The 20,309-nt window shown below is 40.3% G+C and overlaps 1 protein-coding gene across 4 annotated transcripts in view; it reads left to right on the top strand.

The window, feature by feature from the left end:
- The first annotated feature begins 833 nt into the window (after positions 1–833).
- The window catches only part of LOC113028550 (myoferlin-like), a 26,843-nt gene continuing 7,367 nt past the window's right edge, over positions 834–20,309 (top strand). For 2 of the 4 annotated variants that reach the window (XM_026178923.1, XM_026178921.1), the window contains exons 1-37: positions 834–1,037; positions 1,610–1,665; positions 1,943–2,034; positions 5,923–6,031; positions 6,135–6,228; positions 6,351–6,514; positions 6,864–6,992; positions 7,192–7,254; positions 7,332–7,382; positions 7,472–7,502; positions 7,955–8,070; positions 8,207–8,333; positions 10,025–10,128; positions 10,245–10,313; positions 10,471–10,514; positions 11,147–11,229; positions 11,447–11,485; positions 11,779–11,903; positions 12,012–12,125; positions 12,626–12,803; positions 12,891–13,015; positions 13,172–13,281; positions 14,310–14,502; positions 14,754–14,909; positions 15,018–15,149; positions 15,267–15,430; positions 16,060–16,174; positions 16,351–16,453; positions 16,531–16,673; positions 16,920–17,090; positions 17,310–17,403; positions 17,502–17,579; positions 17,720–17,901; positions 18,252–18,410; positions 18,764–18,862; positions 18,960–19,121; positions 19,810–19,975. In XM_026178923.1, the coding sequence (XP_026034708.1) occupies positions 950–1,037; positions 1,610–1,665; positions 1,943–2,034; positions 5,923–6,031; positions 6,135–6,228; positions 6,351–6,514; positions 6,864–6,992; positions 7,192–7,254; positions 7,332–7,382; positions 7,472–7,502; positions 7,955–8,070; positions 8,207–8,333; positions 10,025–10,128; positions 10,245–10,313; positions 10,471–10,514; positions 11,147–11,229; positions 11,447–11,485; positions 11,779–11,903; positions 12,012–12,125; positions 12,626–12,803; positions 12,891–13,015; positions 13,172–13,281; positions 14,310–14,502; positions 14,754–14,909; positions 15,018–15,149; positions 15,267–15,430; positions 16,060–16,174; positions 16,351–16,453; positions 16,531–16,673; positions 16,920–17,090; positions 17,310–17,403; positions 17,502–17,579; positions 17,720–17,901; positions 18,252–18,410; positions 18,764–18,862; positions 18,960–19,121; positions 19,810–19,975 (4,228 nt within the window). In that variant the 5' untranslated portion in view covers positions 834–949. The remainder of the gene's footprint in view (positions 1,038–1,609; positions 1,666–1,942; positions 2,035–5,922; positions 6,032–6,134; positions 6,229–6,350; positions 6,515–6,863; positions 6,993–7,191; positions 7,255–7,331; positions 7,383–7,471; positions 7,503–7,954; positions 8,071–8,206; positions 8,334–10,024; positions 10,129–10,244; positions 10,314–10,470; positions 10,515–11,146; positions 11,230–11,446; positions 11,486–11,778; positions 11,904–12,011; positions 12,126–12,625; positions 12,804–12,890; positions 13,016–13,171; positions 13,282–14,309; positions 14,503–14,753; positions 14,910–15,017; positions 15,150–15,266; positions 15,431–16,059; positions 16,175–16,350; positions 16,454–16,530; positions 16,674–16,919; positions 17,091–17,309; positions 17,404–17,501; positions 17,580–17,719; positions 17,902–18,251; positions 18,411–18,763; positions 18,863–18,959; positions 19,122–19,809; positions 19,976–20,309) is intronic. The other 2 variants (XM_026178924.1, XM_026178922.1) reach the window with 1 other exon arrangement.

Here is a 20,309-nt window from a genome sequence, read left to right as displayed (position 1 = left end):
AGACTGGAGCTTAACACATTCACACCAATTTAAGAATCACCAATTAACCCAACCCCACTAACTGCATACCTGCATAACTACCACCTGGACGCTCCGAAACTTTCAGTTGTACGCCTTGTAGTTCCTTTATCTACAAGGCTTAAACAACAAGATGTTCACACACACACACACACACACACACACACACACACACACACACACACACACACACACACACACACACACGTAAGATTCTGAAACTAACACAAACATCGACATGGAGAATTAACTACAAACTTGTAAATAGCAATTTAGACCTCAAAAACACAAATATGGTAGTTAAAGCCATAATTTGAAAAAAAAACAAAAAACGATGGACTGACCTATGAAAACTACTCACGTATTCACACGTTTGATCCCGATTTTTTTTCAGTTAGGTTAAAATCCATAAATGCATGAAAATTCGTGTCCAATAGACATTTCGTGACTATTTCAGGGACTGCTGAGAGACCAGGTCGTGCATCCGGGTACTGCCACCAGATGGAGCCAACCACGGTTGCAATGATGATCTTGGCTATAAGAGCTGGATTTTTTTATTTTATTTTATTTTTTAAAAGACACTTGCGAAACGTTTTTAAAGATTTATTTTTTAAGTTATTATCCGTTTCTTTTTCAGGAATGTGAATACACTTTTGTAGCCTATGAAACAACTATTTCCCAGTGAACCGTTTTCCAGCTGCGTTTTCTCTTTTCCACTCACACCAACAGAAGGCAGCAATAGTTAAGGCTGTTGCTCAGCATAATTATAGACCCGTGATCCGCCCTTGTTCCTGAATCCTGGAGCTAGACTTTGTCAGCCCTGCCCTGACAGCTTCTGTGATGGGGCCGTGAGGATGTTGGTCTTGCGTGGACATTTCTTCTTTTAAACTGATTAGTTTAGTTTTCTTTTCATTTAAACTCATTTGGTGTCATGTTGCGGGTTGTAGTAGAGTCGGCTAAGGGTCTACCTAAAAAGACCCTTGGAGTTCCTGATCCAATTACCACTGTGATTTTTAGAGGTAGGTCTCTTTTCTCTACACGTAAAACAGTTTGGGTGTGTTCTTGTCTTCAGTAAAAAGTAAATGTTGCCTAATAATTTGTAATAGTGATTGTTGCAGGGCTTGAAGTTTTTTAGGCATCTAATTTAATATTCTTTCATCTGGTTTGTGGTAGCTGAGGTACAGAGGTGCTGCTGAGCTCATCAGATGAACTGGCCAGATTACAAATGTTAAAAAACAAAAGTGCTTTTTTTTTTTTTTAATCCAAGAATAATTTAATTTCCTGACGCATAGCTGGGGAGTGACTTGTTTGCATGTGTGTGATACAGTGAAATGAACTTGGGCAAAGAAGTGAACAGACAAGTTTGAGTCTGTACTCAAAGTTGGCTTCAGCCACAGAATTAAAATCATATATGACAGTTCTGCACAAGACAGAGCAGACACAGTACTGACTTACAGTACTGATCCTAGCATTGCTGTTGCTATAAAGGTACCGTGTCATTTGATTTAAAACAATAAGATGTGAATGTTACTTTTCTTAACTTTTCAATAAAAAGGGAGCATTAAGGAAAAAAAATGTGTTCCCCTTTCAGATGACAAGAAGAAAACAAAATCGATTGACAAAGAGTTGAATCCAGTGTGGAATGAGGTAAATCACACAGACAAAGAAACACTCTGCAATACTTCACTCCCTTTTACCTGTTTTTATTATTTTTTAAGATGAATTGCCAGGAATGTAGCAATACTTAATGCAAACTTTCCATACTGCAATTGCAGTCCCACACACCACATGGCTAACATACACACATATATGATTATCTGTAATATATATGTTGTTCCTTGATAAAATGTGCTTATTTAAGACATGACAGCAGTTTAGGTTCTGTATCTGATGGCATGCTTTTCTCACATTTGTTCGCTTGTAGTTGGTTGAATTTGATCTAAAAGGCAAGGCACTGGACTCCAGCTCCTTCATCGATGTGATTGTGAAAGACTATGAAACTATTGGGAAAGATAAGTAAGTACACTGCATGCCTGGAAACTGAGATCCCCTCTCAGCTTTGTGCAACAAGTCATGAAAAGCTTTGCCTCACCTTACTGAATTACAATACAAGCTTAGTATTGTCTGAAACAGGAGCTTGTAAGAATTGAGCCTGTTTAGTCAGGTAGCAGATTAGTCAACACAGGTAGAGGTGTGTGTCCCGTTTTCTTTTATGTTGCTTTTAAGAAACTGATTATTCGCTTACTGCAGAGCCATCATAGCTTGAGCTGTGCATGGGCTACCTGCTATTTGCACATGTCACAGGCTGCTACTACCAGTTGCTTAGAAGCAGGATCAGAACAACATAACAGCATCAACATATTGTGTGTGCGTGTGTGTGTGTGTCAGAACAAGGACACACCAATATAAACAAAAAGAAGTTTGATGTGTTCATAATAACTCAATATTGCAGCTATGTAGTTCGTTTTTTCCAACCCCCTCAGCCTGCTACACCCTTCTTGCCATGCTGAGACTTGCAGAGCTGTGTGGGATGCCTTCTTGTGCAACAATGGATGTCTTTTTTTCCCCCGTCTTTGAGATTTGTGTAGCACAGTGTGATAGAGAACAAAGCAAATTCTCAAAGCTAATGTGGAGTTGTTGTAGTAGATGTAGTGGTATGAGCTATTTTAATACTGTCTGAGTGAGATGTGCTGTAATGCCAAAAAAAGCCTGAACCTGCTCCAAAAATACGCTAAAAGGTTTTCACTTCCAGCTAAAGCCAGAATCCCATATGGGACTGATTCAGGCCAACCACAAGGAATGTTTCCCCAACATCACTAATTATCACGATCAAGGTCTTTTTTATGCTAAGAAAACCGATGATGCTAAAAGTTCTTGTTTTGTATGAAACATGTCAGTCCTGAGATGGATTTCCTGTGGATTTATGCACACATATGTGCTAAACTGAGTAAAAGTTTCCCTTGTGCATGGGACAGTCATAACTGAAGGAGGGGCTTTGCAAATGTGTCTCCATACAGAGTAAAGTTTTCCACTGAGCTGGCCGTCTGACACACTCTCTAAAGAGCTACAGAGTGGAAGCAGAGGAGGATTTGTCCTTCTCAGATAGCTTTGCAGATACTGTTATGGGTATTCCCTGTCGCTGTAGCAACAGGAGGGAGGAAAATACGCATTCTTCCTGACTAATTTGATTTTGTGAGGAATCAGAAGATTGTGGGATAAAGTCTCCCAGTGCAAACAGCGATGCAGTCTTTAACATGAAACTGAAGAAAAAAAGAGTCCAAGTATCAACAGCCATCATAGTTCATACCCTGCAGACAATGAATATCTACAGCATATTTCGTTGTAACTGCGACACTGTTTTCCACAGCTTCTGGTTAATAACTTACCTTTGAAGTCCATTTGAAAGCTTGTGGTCTTAACTATCCTCCCTTTACCTGCTTTGCATCCATCCCTGATAGAACTTTTCATTTCCCCTGTTATGCAGTTGAGGCTCAAATAGAGCTGTAGGCTTTTAGAAATCACTGAATGGTTCATGACTCGACAATAAAAAAATTAAAATGTAAGCGTATAAAATTTGACTGTATATTTGAAATGCAGAGATTTCCGGTTTGTCACAGTTTTTGGCTGAGGGAATTCTTTCATATCAAACGCTTAAGTAGTCTCATTTCCTGTTGGTCTGTGCAAATATTTCAAACCACTTTTCACTTGCCGATGAAAGATATTTCTGGGCTTTTAAGCTTTTTAAGTGCAACATGGGTGATTTTCACACTCTTGTCACAAATGTATCTCAGATGAGCCGCAATATTTCAAAGCCGAGCAGTCGTGCAAAGGGAAATGAATGTTGACAGAGGGTGGGTGGCAGACATTCAAGGTTATTTGTACTGTAAGTCACTCATTCCCGTTAACACATAGTTAATTATAGTGATTGAACTGATATAAGTGAGAACGTCATTGTGTCAGAGGCACCCTTGTATATTTGTATTCTTAGAAAAATTTAACATCCTGACAAAGTGGAAAAAAACCCTGAGTTATTACAATAATAACTCAGTATGAGTTCAGATTTTATCCTGCATGTAGGCGAGAGCAATATTTTGAACATGACATCACCAAGCCTCGACAATGGTCACAAAGTCTGCTGGTTGTTATTTGTTTAAATGGGAAGTTGGCACTCCAGGTATAATTTCCCTACTCTGCACTTACACCAGGGCTCTAATGATTTTCCCACTGCTCAGTGAGGACGCTAACACAGTTAGTACGGCACTACTTAGTATTTGAATGTTCTAAAAACAGCAGATATGCAAAGTCATGTGCTGAACCATGTCAAACTCTCCGCTGAATGGCCTTCATTTGTCGAGAGATTTTGGTCAGGCTATGCAAGGTATAGCTCTAACACAGGCTCTTCCTGCTTGGAAACACTATTTGATAGAGCTTTAAATTCTGTTGTGTAATAAAATACACAAAAAGGGCTGGTTTAATATGAGGTTAAATGCCAGTTTCATGAGTCACTGAATGTCTAGGGAGTACCAGTGTTGGTCTCCTTCCTCATGTGGAATAATGACTGGATCTCCTCCCCACAATAAATTCTGTCCAAGTATTTGTACAGTGTCCTAAAGTCATCTCGACAAGTTAAGTTACTGCTCATCGTATCACCATGTCACACTCACTGCTGAGGTTTTTTGAGTACACTATTATAGTGCATGGATAGTAGTATATTTAAATCTCTTTCACACGAGATGTTTAAATGCTGTAGCCTTTGGTGTCAGATGTAGGTCAGCAGCAAGTTTATGTTGCAGGAATTCCTCCGCCAGGAATGCTGCCAAAATAAAATGAGTGTCCACCCAAAGAGAGACAACTTAGTTCATAACACTCCATTGGGTTAGCTGTATTCCTTTTGGACACAGTAATGTTTTCTCTGTCTATATCAGGAGGAGAAAACATGGGTTTGAAATTCTGGCCTTTTATACATTTAGTTGCAAGTTTTGCAGTTTTAGTAGTTGCTGTCAAATTTCTTGTAATTGTGAAAGAATAAGCAAGATAAACAGGAAACAGTGTAGTTTTTGACTGCGCGCCAAGGCAGACACAGACACAATAAGCAATGAAAGGACAATGCTGGAAATGCTGAGATACACTGTGTGACACTGGTGTTTTGGGCATAGCTCACATAGCTCACAGCTCACATAGTTTCATTTGATTTGTTTTCTTTAAAACATTAAAGGACACGTTAACTGAGGAACACAATTCTGTTTTTCCCAAGGAACATTAATCGGGTTAATAATTACTTGACTTTGGAGATGAAATAATTGGGTAATGCTGTAAGTAATATTACTTTTAGTAGATGTTTGATGCCTTCAAAGACGCATGAGATATATCAGAAAACCTGTTTTATTCGATCATTGCATGATACATATGGCAGTGGTGTTTTGCACATTTTAATACTGTAGAGTTGTATTGTGTTATTCATTTATTATTATTTGGAAGTTTAAACTTTATCACTCCCACTTTTTAAAGGTCTCCCAAATAGGAAGCGTTAATTCATTTCCGTCCTCGGTGCAGAAAGTTGTTGCTGTTTAAAACAGAGGCTGGTAGTATTGAGTGTGTGGTAGCTCATAGTGTTGTGTTTGTGCATCTGAACAAGTATGGTTTGTTAGCTCTGGGTGGTGACCTTCTCCATGGCTTTTTGTGTGAATGTAGACTTCACTGTGCACACATGCAGCTTTTAATTTTTGTGTAATCTGTGTAATCTGATTACTGGTAAATTTGCCGACTAAAATGGTAGCACATGTTTTGCCCGATTCAATCAGGACATTGAAACAGAATGGTCACCCGGCAAAGTCCTCCAAGTTGTGTGTGTGTTGTATGTATTGAAAATTATGCTGTCTGACACTGTTTGTTTTTTTCCAATAGATTCCTCGGGTCTGCTAAAATCTATTTGAAAGACCTCGCTTCAGGTCAAGCGAGATCACTGCCGTGTAAAAATGTTCCCCTGGTCAGTGAAAGTGGACAGAATATTGGAGTAAGTTTTCATCCTTTGATATGAACTCAAAAATATAAGCAAAATATAATTTCATAAAAAATATATATTTAAAATAGAAGACTAGCCAATAATTTCCTTTCAGGCAACAATCAATCTTTTGGTCGGCTATGATGCTCCAGCAAACGCTGTACCAAACCCCAATGATCCTCAGTCAGGAGAAACTACAGTGGATGCTGGTATGTTTATGTAATTTCCAGTAATACTGCACAATAGAGCATGTGTCTACTGAGGGTATTACATTTTTTTAGAGGTTTGTCAGGTATTTGACCTGTGATCGCCCTGTCTTTGTGCTTTTTAGGAGGTGGTGGTGGCGGCGAGGAGGGCAATGGAACTCTTCCAGATGGGAGCCAAAGCGGCCCTGCAGGGACGTCCCCATCCGGTGGTCAGTCGGTTAATCTTCGTCGGGGTGTGGCCAGGGCACAGAGTCGATATCGACTTGCAAATAAACCTCAGGACTTTCAGGTCAGTTTGATTATCAATAAAGATCAATAACTGCAGAAAAAAACTTTGGATGTGCTGGTGAGGATCAGAACACGAGGATCGTGAACTTTAAATTAAGCCCTTCATGAGTGAGATGTTACTAAAATATTTATGTAGTTGGTGGTGTACAAATTTGTACAGTGCATTGATTCTATGTTCATGGGAGAAGATTGTTTATAGACAAGATATATATTCCTCAGACAAAAATCTGTGAGGAATATTTTCAGCACCTTGTTAAATCTGTACCACGAAGAATTAAGGCAGGTCTGAAGTCAAAAGGCTTCTTGTGTGGTGTGCCTGTAAATTTATCCTCCCTCATTCTGTCTCTCAGATTCGAGTCCGGATCATCGAGGCCCGTCAGTTGCCTGGCAACAACATCAAACCAGTAGTCAAGGTTTACGTTTGTGGGCACACCCACAGGACCAGGATTAAGAGGGGAAACAACCCCTTCTTCGATGAGGTACTGCCATTTATTTGCACAGAGTGACTACACAAAACTCAGATATGGATAAAAATATTTTTCTTATTCTATCAATCTCATTATAACTAATTAAAGTCGAGTCTATCCAAACATGCCACACCAGATTCTACAGAGATGTGAAATGTTTTGCTTTGTTTGAACCTTGTATGATGTTTTTTTCCTTTTTCCTTTTTTGCAGATATTCTTCTACAATGTCCACATGTTACCGTCCGATCTGTTTGATGAGAACATTAGTTTTCGGGTTAGTATTAATAGGAAATGTTGAAGTCCTCTGTTAGCATTTATACCACCTGCTGATGGTTGCACTCTTCTCTGCAGGTGTATAACTCCTGTTCACTGAGGGCTGACAGTCTTATGGGAGAATTCAAGGTACCCGGTCTACTCTCCTCCATACAAAATGCTGAAACATCTAAAATGACAAACAAGTCTGGCTAATCTCATCTTATTCTCTCAAACAGGTGGACGTTGGTTATGTTTATGATGAGCCAGGTAAGCTGGTTCAACCACAGATTTGAGTGTCATTTGCATCCACACAGACGGTACTTTAGTTTATTTTGTGGAGATCATAATGCAGTGGGCTGCTGTCAGTGTCGCATGGTGCATGGTGGAGGAGAAAATCTTAGACAAAGTGACCAGTTTAAAGGTCAAAATCAAGACAAAAAACTAAGACCAATTACAACTTTGTAGGCAAAATGTCAGTATTGTGTTACTGGTGCCAACAAGGGGCCAAAAAGCTTGTGCCAGATTTAGTAACCACTATGTTATTTAATGTCTCCACATCTAAAATGCTGAAAACTAATTTTCTTTTACTTTTTCTGAGATTTTTTCAAAGTTACAAAGTCTGAAGTGCTTTTTAACTTCTCCACACACTCTCCCTGATGGTGCCCTAGTAAAGTCTGTTTATCCTATGTGGTATTTTTATGTGTGTGGTCCTTTTACAGCCCATTGTGTCATGAGGAAGTGGATCCTTTTGAATGACCTAGATGACTCCAGCTCTGGGGCTAAAGGCTACCTGAAAGTCAGCCTCTTTGTTGTCGGGACTGGCGATGATCCTCCGGTATGACCGATGAGCTGCAGCTCTCAGAGGACTTTGACTGCAGCTCTTTGCTTCCTCCTCCACAATGTAAATAGGCTGCTTACACGATTCGCTTTCTCTCATGCATTCTTTCTTTGTTCTGCCTCAAACGCTGCAGGTGGAAAAGAGAGAGTCCAATGATGACCATGATGACATAGAGAGTAATCTGCTGCTTCCAGCGGGCGTGACTCTTAGATGGGCCACGCTGTCACTGAAGGTGTTCAGAGCTGAGGACATTCCCCAGAGTAAGAGCAGATCTAGATCAGCATTCACTCTGCATTTATACCAAACCGACTGGTCATTTAAATCATAATAAAATGAAGTTTAGTTCTCCTTGTTAACCCTATTAAACTGATGTTTTTATTGTCTTAAATAAATTAAGACTGATTCTTTCTTGCACTGTGTTAAAAACGGTTCTTTTGATTCTTAGGGCCAAAAAGACACAGCTCAAAAGTGGTCTTTTACTTTAAAAAATGATCTTTATTTACATATCCCGGGATATGGAGACTGAGCACACACAGAAACGCCTGCTCACATCAGCCAGTCTCAAACAGAAAACAGGAAGCCAGGTTATTTATGTACCTCTCGACGTCACATACGTCACACACAGTTTCATTACCAGTGTTGGTCAAGTTACTTGAAAAAAGTAATCAGTAACTAATTACTGATTACTTCCCCAAAAAAGTAATCCCGTTACTTTACTGATTCCTTATTTTCAAAAGTAATTAATCACTTAGTTACTTAGTTACTTTTTAAAACCACGATTTACAACCTGAATAGGTGATAAAGCGATAGATCTCTCAGCCCAATTCTACTTTTTCTACAATCCATCATACAAAATGTAATCAAATGGAAGTCCCTTTTTAAAACTTGTTTTATTAGTTTTAATCTTTTAACTTTATGCATCAAGCAAAAATGTAATTATATGCAACATTCTCTGACTGGAAGAAATTTGTTTAATATTTAAACCTATTTTCTGCACATTCCAGCACATAAAAAGTGTTTACACTCAGTCTTTCAAATAGATGCAAGTAAAACACAGCAGAGAATAAATAAAATCAAAGACTAGCGGTCCTTTTGCTCTATTTTCACCTGTAAAGCAGGAGTGAGGTAGGCGGAGATTTACCCTGGTGCAGGTGTGCCGCAGCGGTCAGTGGAAGAATCCGCGAGTTTCTCTGTGAATTTCCCATTACGTCGTAGCGCACTCGGTGCTTGCTTGGAAGTTTAGGGGGTTTTTTTCGCTGTAAAAAGAAGTTTTCTTCCCACGCACGATGGACGCTAATGTTTTTGTCACTTTTTATGGAATCAAACTTAAAGTAAGGTCAGTACTTCCACGCTTTAAACGCTGCACGCTCATACTCTCTCCCGCACTTGATATATGATCCATTGTTGATCTGCACACAGCTGTTGTCACGAACATCGCACTCGCTTACGTCACTGTCATGAGACATTCTCGCAAAAAAAATCACGGTTTTAGTAACGCAGTAATGCAGCGTTCCTACGGGAAAGTAACGGTAATCTAATTACCGTTTTTGCAATAGTAATCCCTTACTTTACTCGTTACCTGAAAAAAGTAATCAGATTACAGTAACGCGTTACTGCCCATCTCTGTTCATTACACACAACACTTCTTCTATTCAGTTCCTCTTTTCTGTGTCTGATTTTATTGATATGCCTGTGCACTAAAACTTCCTGTGCAGCTTGCAATAACCTCCTCTTTCTAAAGTCTGTTGAGAGGGCAACCTGTCACCCTTCTGTCTGAACTTAGTTTCACTCTGTCTGGAGCTCATATTCTACAAAAACATGCAGTTTCTGGTCAGCCTGTAACCTAGTTTTACACTGAAGTCTGGGTCTCTCTCATATAAACCAATAATAATCAGCATATAAGCATTTAAGATTATATATTTATTACCTAACAACTGTTTTCTTGCTACAGTGGATGATGCATTTGTCCAGAATTTGAAAGAACTTTTTGGAGGAGAAGCAAACAGGAAAAACCTGGTGGATCCCTTTTTGGAGGCTAGCTTTGCTGGCAGAAAGGTTCTCGATTTTCCTCCTTTTTTTTGGGCTATAATGTTAGATTAAGAAAATTAGATTTTTTTATTCTTATCCTATAGAGAAAAAAAATGCTGATGTGTGTTATTCTGCCTCTCCAGTTGTGCACACAAATCATTGAGACGAATGCCAACCCAGAGTGGAACGAAGTACTGAACCTTCAAGTCAAGGTAGTGCTCCTTAAGATAAAAGCTAAATAGCAGAAAGTAACAGAGAAATTACTGTGTTTAAGCTTTTTTTTTTGTGTGTGTGTGTGTGTGTGTGTGTGTGTGTGTGTGTGTGTGTGTGTGTGTGTGTGTGTGTGTGTGTGTGTGCGTGTGTCTCTAGTTCCCCTCCATGTGTGAGCGTGTCAAACTAACGGTGTTTGATTGGTAAGTTAAATACAATTACGGTTTAACTGTAATGTTCTGTTCTTCTTCTTTTTTTATATTATTACTAAAGAAAATATGAGGCACTTGCTTTTGGCTGAAACAGTATTGCACAAAGTTTGTGTAGTGTGGTCAGTGTGTGTGTGCACGCAGGTGTGTGCATATCCTTGTCCTAATACTAGCTTTAAGAGAATAATGCTGTGCTAGCCACACCCTTCCCTGAATAACATGCTCGGCTGGCACTGACTCTCGGGTCATCATTGTGTGTTTCTGAGAAAAGCAACTGTCAGATAACTCGGCTCCAGGAAGGCTGGATAGAAAAAAAGTGCCAGAGGAAAAGGTTAGAAAAAAGTCTGTTAGGTGTTGAAAATATACTGAGAGGGCCATAAAGTCCACTGTGAAAAAAATGAAGAAAAAACAGAAAACATCCCAAAACTTCCAACAAAAAGCAATAAAACGTGAGCCATTGTTCAATGTCCTACTTCATAGTGGTAGTGGACAAAGCAGAGCGTAGCACCGCAGATACACTGTGACATTTGCATGTCATTTTACAGTTAATCGCACGAGTGCGGGCTATGTGTCTATGTGTGCATGTTTGTGTGGACTGGGCCTGAAGTTATTATGTGTGACTGCAGGGATCGTTTGACAGGAAATGATGCCATCGGCACCACGTACCTGAATCTGGCCAACATAGCCTCCTCTGGTGGAGAGATAGAAGGTAATCATTTATTTATGTCTACTTTATCCCAGAAAACAGGACCAAGACGTAACATTTTAGCTTTAAATTAAAACGTCAGCAGAGAAGTTGATTTTTTCTTCATCTCACATATCTAGATGTTGTTGTATGAGTGTATGAAAAATGCATTATACCAATGTGCCTCATTGTGTTCCCTTCTAAATGGTACTCGACTTGTCCTTTTCTTCTCCTGGAATAGAGGAACATCCAGAATATGGGGCAACGGCGTCTTATGAAGGTTTCTCTTTTTGCTCTGTGTTGCATGGGTCATAGCGCATGACGCTCGTGCTACAATGTTGATTATGTCTAACTTTCTTTGTTCCCTGTTGCCAATATAACTGTGCGTTTCTCTGTTTTCATATTGAATGTTTTGCTGTCACAGTCTCTGCACCTGCTTGCCCCACCATTCACTGCCTCCAGCCGCCACCTCCAATAGTCACCTAGTAACACCTAGTGGCATCAAACCTTTCGCTTTAGCTTGACTTTGCTTCACTATATCAGCTTGACTGTTTTGCCATTTTCTCTCTCCAGGTAACTCAGGGGAGTCTGAGGTGGGCTTCCTGCCTGCGTTTGGGCCCTGTTATATCAACTTGTATGGCAGCCCCAGAGAGTTCACTGGCTTCCCAGACCCCTATGAGGATCTCAATTTTGGCAAGGTAGTGGAGAAGACACGATAACTGCTATCTTATGAATTTCTCTTTCATGCTTTTTCTTCAATCGCCTTTGTTGGGTTTTTAAGATTTCATTATGTTGTCCTTGTAAAGGGAGAAGGCGTGGCGTACAGAGGCAGGATTCTGGTCGAGCTGTCCACTAAGCTAGAGGGGAAAGCAGACAAAGCAGTAGACAAAATCCACAGTGATGACGTCCTGGTGGTACAGGTATTGGCTGTCGTGTGGCTGGTTTCAATTTTCACTTTTCCTGTTACTTTTTTCATAGGTCAAAACCATAGACTGTATATAAAAGATGGATGCATATTTGGATATCACCCTTATATGAGTGACTTGTCAATCTTGGCTTAAGGCGTACCCTGCTTTATCTTCCATGTTATTCTGAATGAGCCCATAAGTTAGAAAATAAACAACAAGATTATAAGCTAGTTATTGAAATCATAAGATCTTTAGAAAAAAGTTTAATGAGCCAATGAATCGTGTGGAAGGCTGACTAATTTGGTCAGAGACTTCTCATGGACATAGAATTGGGTTTCTTTTTGGAACCAATAGTCACCCCCTGCTTTCCATTAGGAAGAATGCATTTTTAAGGCACCTTTAGCGCTGGGTTCAGTTTTTAAGACCAGAAGCTATGGCCATCTTTTATATACAGCCTATAGTCAACAACTTTCTACCTCTCTTTCTCTGTTCTGCGTCTCCTCCTTAATCAGAAATACCAGAGGAGGAGAAAATACTGCCTCTGTGCAGTCTTCCACAGCGCCTCAATGATTCAGGAACCTGGAGAACCAATCCAGTTTGAGGTCAGCATCGGTAATTATGGCAACAAACTGGACACCACCTGCAAACCGCTGGCCTCCACCACACAATATAGTTGTGCTATATTTGATGGTGAGTGGTGAAATCTGCACTGAATACATGATGTTCTCAAGCACTGAATGACCACATGATTTTTAATGGCATGTAATGTTTCTCCAGGTAATCATTATTACTACCTGCCCTGGGCAAACACTAAGCCAGTGGTTGTGGTTACCTCATACTGGGAGGACATCAGCCACCGTCTGGACTCCGTCAACATCATCCTCTACATTACTCACCACTTGGTAATACTGCAATGAATGCTTTCAGTTGAGTTTAGGATTCATGGCCTGTACAGAGCCTGCTTTGAAACGGCTCTGCTAATGTTTGACATGTGTTTGTAACTCCGTGAGGTGGGAGCATAATCCAACATAATCCTCACCACTGTTTTGTTGTTGCAGCAATCAAACTTGGAGGAATTTAAAACGGCAATCTTGGCAAAAGTCTCAGACAACCAGCTAGCTGAGGTGTGGCTGAAGTTACTCAATCAGCTGATTGAAGACCTAGAAAGGTAAATGGAGCACGTTGTGAGAAATACAAATAAATGAAGCACAAGTACATCCTGGTGATTCACGGGATGGATCCCTTGAATAGAAATAAATAAATAAATATATATATATATATATATATATATATATATATATATATATATATATATAAAAACACCCAGCACGCCCATGCAGGCGGTTTATCCTTCAAGCTCGGGTCCTCTACCAGAGGCCTGGGAGCTTGAGGGTCCTGCGCAGTATCTTAGCTGTTCCCAGGACTGTGCTCTTCTGGACAGAGATCTCCGATGTTGTTCCCGGGATCTGCTGGAGCCACTGGCCTAGCTTGGGAGTCACCGCACCTAGTGCTCCGATTACCACGGGGACCACCGTTACCTTCACCCTCCCTATATATATATATATATATATATATGTATAAAATCCATTTATCAAAGGACCTGTGACTTATCTCACCTGTTTTGAATTGCATTTTTTAGTTCAAGTCTTATTTATCCTCTACTATAGCCACTCTTAGATATGTGGTAGTACTGGTCATAAGACATAAGCATGGAGGGTTGTTCAAAAAAATTGTAACATTTTATGGATACATACACTTGAAAAGTTTCCCTTTAGACTCACTAGCTTAGATTAATTTGTGAATGAATTCTCTGTGTCATATCCCTAATGTGTAGCAACTGTTTAGAGATCATGGTCCTTTTTTAACTCTAGAGTGACCTACTGCCTAAGAAACATGCAGTGTATAATGACTACTCGGCCTGATTCCTACATGAAGTACACAAACTATTGAGAGTACATGATTTATATATTAGGTAAAAATGGGGGGGAAAAAGGATTTTACATAAAACACTGTCTTAATTTGACAGCAATTCATAACAGTTGAGATATGCCACATATTTGCTTGAGAGGATTTTGAGTATATAAGATGATAGTAGGCTGAGAAAGAACCGGCTTCAGTTATGAAGCGTTAACTGCTTAATTATTTAACTTTTTTGGCCGCGCTGAAATGAGTAAGATTGTGTCTGCTTTCCTTGAGTTTCCCAACACCTGAGCTCGAGGGCCACTCCAACCTGACAACTCTGGACATCCAAATCAAGAAGCTGCGAGACAGGGCTTTGACCAGCATCAAAGATGGAGCCAGACGCATGAGAGAGGAGGCCGGAGAGATCCGTGACACTTTGTCCGATTTGGAGTCCTGGGTAGAAAAGCTCAAAACGCTGGCTGAAGAGGTATAAACACAGAAAAAATGCTTCTTTGATTTAAAAAAAAATTGCATTAGTAGGAAAAATAGTATTTGTAGGAATCTGTACAGCATTGATTATATACACTGTGTCATGCAAAAGCCTCGTGATGCAGTAACATGTCAAAAGAATGCAAGACATTCATCCTAATTATTGGACAAATCTGTGTGCTAAGGCATGATACACAGTCTTTCCATAAGCACTGCATAAGTTCACATGGTTTTTCTAACTGTGTCCAGCCCCAGATCAGCATGCCTGATGTGATCATCTGGATGCTACGGGGTGAGAAAAGAGTGGCCTGCAGTCGCATCCCAGCTCATCAGATCCTCTACTCTACATTCAGTGAGCAGGCCTGTGGGCAGCATTGCGGCAAGACACAGACTGTGTATTTACAGGTACACATGAACTGTCAAAAACAGACAAATTAAATAAATAAAAGAAATGTTTGAATGTTATGTAGTAATCAGCTGCTTTTCTATGCTTTTTATTCTCCATCTCCACAGTACCCCATGGACAAGAACAAGGGCTTAAAGGTGCCAGTTCAGATTAGAGTTAACATGTGGCTGGGTCTGTCTGCACATGAGAAAAAGTTCAGCTCATACTCCGAGGGAAGCTTCAGTGTGTTTGCCGAACTGGTATGTTTCTCCCACACATACCTGGGATTCACACACAAGTATTACATTGTAATACATGTGTCTTATTACAAGTGTTCTCAGCTCCTAAAACCAAGCCCGTCTTCCTGTGTATTACAGTACGAAAATCAGGCTCAGGTGTTCGGGAAGTGGGGGACTACGGGACTGGTGGGGCGCCATAAGTTTTCTGATGTAACCGGCAAACTAAAGCTAAAAAAGGAGTACTTCATTCCACCCAGAGGATGGGAGTGGGAGTCTGAGTGGTTCATTGATCCAGAGAAAGCGTGAGTGTAATTGGAATTGGTCATCTAAGCAGGATTTGTTTGATGTTTTCACCACTACCTTACCTTGGTAAACACTGAGTGGTGCAGTGTGAAGGAAATAAGCCACATGGACTCTCTCATGTTTACATTCTCCTCATGCCACAGAGCAGTCAATTAATGGAAATGTATCAAACTGACGGAAGTCATTCACGTAATCTTTTTAACCTATCTGTAAACTCAGAGGCGAACTCATTCTGCACTCCAAGTGTTACCAGCCGATTTTTGCCTCTCACTGTATACCCAAACTTCTAGCTGTCAAAAAAAGCAGAGTAAAGTGGAAAAACAGAACTCCCAAACATTGTTTGATGGAGGGTGTCAGACGTGAGTCTAACAGTAATAATATGGAGCACATACTTTCAGTAAGATGAGCACAGGGTTTGTTAGGCTAACTTATCGGTTAGGAAACTCCCAACATGTAAACACTGCTTGACAAACTATGTAAAGGCTTCCTTGTGTTTCACACCACATGCACACACGCTACAGTGCACTGATGTTGCCGCGTGTTTTGTGTTTTTGATACTGACGTTTGCAACGGTAGATATTCTCATTGTTGAATTCTCTTTTCATATTTAGTCTTATTTCATATTCAGTCTGCTAACAGAAGCTGATGCAGGACACACTGAATTCATGGATGAGGTTTTCCAGAATGAGACCCGCTTCCCAGGTGGAGACTGGAAGGCTGCTTCTGAACCCTTCACTGATGTGGTGAGAACACAGTTTTCTTTTCTTCTTGATAAACAAATATCGAGGCATTAATGTAACCATACACGTTAACTGCTGACTCACCCAAATGCCTGGAATAGATAATAATCCCACACTCTTAATATAGATACATTTATAAGCATATATATACCACTAAGTGACTCTTTTTGGTTGTGCAGAATGGAGAGAAAAGTCGCAACCCTACAGAGTTTGATTGTCCCCCAGGTTGGAACTGGGAGGATGAGTGGACTGTGGATATCAACAGAGCTGTGGATGATCAAGGTGCAGACACTCACCTCACAGCATAATTTAAAAAAAAATTTAAACCATATAACTAAGGACATTTTTGGTGTTTAAAGGCTGGGAATATGGAGTCACCATTCCTCCAGATGACAAGCCTCGGTCCTGGGTTCCTGCAGAGAAGATGTACCACGTTCACCGCAGAAGAAGGCTGATTCGACCCCGCAAGAGGAGTAAAGTCCCCGGAGGAACAGCTGTGGAGGTCAGCACTGCACAGTAGGGCAGGACTATGTACTGCTTTGCCATTTCTTTTATAATTGATTCTAATTTTGTAAAATACAGTTGCAACTTCCATGCGTATTGACACATACATGAGATAATTTGCCAGGGCTGTGGCTGTGTTTGACTTGGTGGCCTGCCTGAACTAATGCTATGCTCAATTTAGTTCTTAGATCCAGGTAGAACAAATGTTTCTACCTGTTAACTACAAGTCCCTTTTTGCACGCAGAGACGGGATCAAGGCAACCCTGAGGGCTGGGAATTCTCTTCTCTGATTGGCTGGAAATTCCACAGAAATGAGAGGTCATCAGATACGTTTCGGCGAAGGCGCTGGAGGAGAAAAATGGCACCGGAAAGTCGCCTCGGAGCAGCTGCCATCTTCCAGCTGGAGGGAGCATTGGTGAGAATGAGAAAATGGCATAGTAGTAATAGTGCGAGAATAAGCCAGAGAGGATGGGATGTTATACAAAGCTGGAAGTCAACCTGATCTTGCTGAGTCACCAAATATTTGCTTATGAATTAACCCCATCTACAGAGCTGTCATGTGTGTGTGTGTTTTCTTTGTTCCTGGGAGCGTGTGAAATATGAATGTGTAATAACTCTCTGGTTTTCTTGGGAGGGTATTGACACAGAGGAGAACGAGAAAGATTCCAAGGGTGACGCTACCAAGCTATTTGGTGCCAACACGCCTACTGTGTCCTGCTCCTTTGACAGTGAGTGATGCACATACAAGTGAACATATGAATGCATTTCGCATTTGCATAGAAGGATTTTTGACTGTCCGCTTCATTCATGTTGTGTTCCTCTTTAGGGTCATATATGTACCATCTCCGTGTCTACGTCCATCAGGCACGCAACATGACCTCCATGGACAAAGATAGTTTCTCTGGTAAGATTAAATCAAGAATGAAATTTAATGCATATAAAACCTAAGACTTCGAGTGGATTTAGATTTGAACTTAAATAAGTATCACTGCAAAAGCCCTTTGTTAAATAAAATGGTAAAACTACTTTTTTTCCCCACCACAGATCCATATGCACATGTCTCCTTCCTGCATGTCAGTAAGACAACAGAGAAGCTAAGAGCAACTCTGAACCCAACCTGGGACCAGACTCTGATTTTTAATGATGTAGAGATTTACGGAGACCCCCAGAAGATTGCTTACCGCCCTCCCAATGTTGTCCTGGAGTTCTACGATAGTGACCAAGTGGTACGCTGAGGGATATAGAGCGTATATAGAGAAGTCTTCTGCACAATGAATCTGTTTGTTCAGTGCTTACAGTGTTGTAAGATCCCTGATTGATGATTTTGTGCAGATACTTACAGTAAAACTGTATTTTGAAATCACACTGAAGTTGACTTCAGTGAAACTTTTTACTTTTCCAGCTTAAATTATAAGAAAAAACATTTGACATCTTCCTTTACACAGTTTTAATTGTCTTTAAAGCAATATACATCATTCATCTGTTACTCTTACAACATCCTCTGTAAAACTCATGTTTATTTAATTATGCACACATATCAGAATATGCATGGTAATCTTGGAAGTTTCTGTTTCAGGGGAAGGACGAAATGCTGGGCCGCAGTATTTGCACCCCAATAGTAAAACTGAATTCTGCTATGGATCAGACACCAAAACTGTTGTGGCATCCCATCATCCAGAAGGGGAAGGTGGCCGGGGAGGCTCTTGTGGCTGCTGAACTCATTCTTAAAAACAAGGTTTGAAAAGAAAGTAGTGGACAATAGTCTGTTTTATAGCATTGTTTAAAAATTGTTCTCTGGGCCTTCAGGTCTGTGAGACGTCCTCAAAACTGTGTTACCTCCGTCGCACGCAGTCTGTCATACATACATACTGAGTAATAAATCCTTAACTTAAACAATGTTTTCATCTTTTCGTCTCCTTTTATCATGTCCATGTAGTTTTGGTGATTACTGTTGACATTTCTTATATGAAATGTAAGGTGTAATGTTGTTTTCGTCATTCCTTTATAACTCCCATGGAACCAAGTGTAATCTTGTAGGAAAAATAACAAGAAAAAAATAAAGCCTAATGAATGCCTCTGTCTCTGTAGTCAGGAGACTCAGATCTTCCACTAGTTCCCCCAAAGAGAGAGAACATCTACATGGTACCTCAGGGCATTCGGCCTGTGGTGCAGCTGACTGCTGTGGAGGTAAAATACAGCTTTATATATAACTTTCCCTTCTAAAGTGATGGACACGCATGGAATTTGACCTCATTAAAACTCCCCAATCTATAATTGATTTCAGATTCTTGCATGGGGCCTGAGGAAAATGAAGCCATACCAACTGGCAGCAATATCGTCACCCAGCCTCGTGGTGGAATGTGGGGGGCAGAGGGTAGAGTCGGCCGTCATCAAGAACATGAAGAAGAATCCAAACTTCCCGAGCTCTGTCCTCTTCATCAAAGTGGTAATGGCAGTACTACACAAGCTCTATGTTATGCATAAGAATTAGGAAAATAAGTGTCTGAAAGAAAGAATAATTTAACTAAATTAACTTTTAATTTTGAAACTTTTTTCGATTCATTTCAGTTTAGTTTTGTTTATATAGCCCAAAAGCACAACAGTTTCTTCAAAACACTTTATATTTTAATGTAAAGACCCTACAATAAAATAGAAAAAACAGAGAAAACCCCAACGATAAGAAGACCCGCTATTAGTAAGCACTTTTCCAACCGTGAGAGGGAAAACTCCCTTTTAACAGGAAGAAACCTGGGGCAGAACCAGGCACATCTGCTATTATGTGTCGTGGGTGAGGTGAGGAAGACAAAACAAAGACATACTATGGCAGAGAGCCAGAGATTAAAAGTAAATAATGATTAAATGCAGAGTTGTGTATAAACACTCAGTGAGTGAAGAAGAAAACCAGTGCATCATGGGTAGCCCGTAGCAGCCTAGACCTCTTGCAGTGTAACTAAGGGAGGTCACCGATCAAGCACCAACTATACGCTTTGTCAAAAAAAGGAAACTTTACTCTTGCTCTGAAAAAGTCTAAAAAAACACCAACACCCGAATCATTCAACTTAATATTCAATTATTATTTATTATTGATTTAAACCCTGATTATTTATTCCATTTCCTCATTACTCTCCATCCAGCTTCTTCCGAAGGAAGAGATGTACACGCCTCCAATTGTGCTGAAGGTAATAGACCACCGTCCATTTGGCAGGAAGCCCGTGGTAGGCCAGTGCACTATCAGTTCTTTGGAGCAGTTCAGATGTGATCCATATGTCATCACCGCCGAAGGAGCAATGTCATCTAAAAGTAAGAGCAGATCATAGACTGCAGCAACCTGCAATGAACGTCATGTTGAAAAACTAGCAGTTAACTTTTGCTTTGCGACCAGAAGAATTGGTCCCTACGGCCATTAGAAGGAATTTAAGTTTAAGGCACTTAAGCTGGGACACTGTGCAACCATGTAATAGAAAAATAATGTGATGATTTCAAAATCTCATCACAACAGAAAATAGAAAACTTATCAAGTGTTTATCAGAAAAAAAATTACTTTTGATGGCAGCAATTTTCTGCAGCTATAACAACAGCATGGATTCCTAGGAGAAGAATCTGGGGTCTGGATGTGGCCTGCCTGCAGTCCAGA

The sequence above is a fragment of the Astatotilapia calliptera genome, chromosome 8, assembly GCF_900246225.1.
Source record: "Astatotilapia calliptera chromosome 8, fAstCal1.2, whole genome shotgun sequence".
Classification (NCBI taxonomy): Eukaryota; Metazoa; Chordata; class Actinopteri; order Cichliformes; family Cichlidae; genus Astatotilapia; species Astatotilapia calliptera.
The sequence above is the reverse complement of the archived record's forward strand: the minus strand, read 5'-3'. Positions and strand labels throughout refer to the sequence as shown.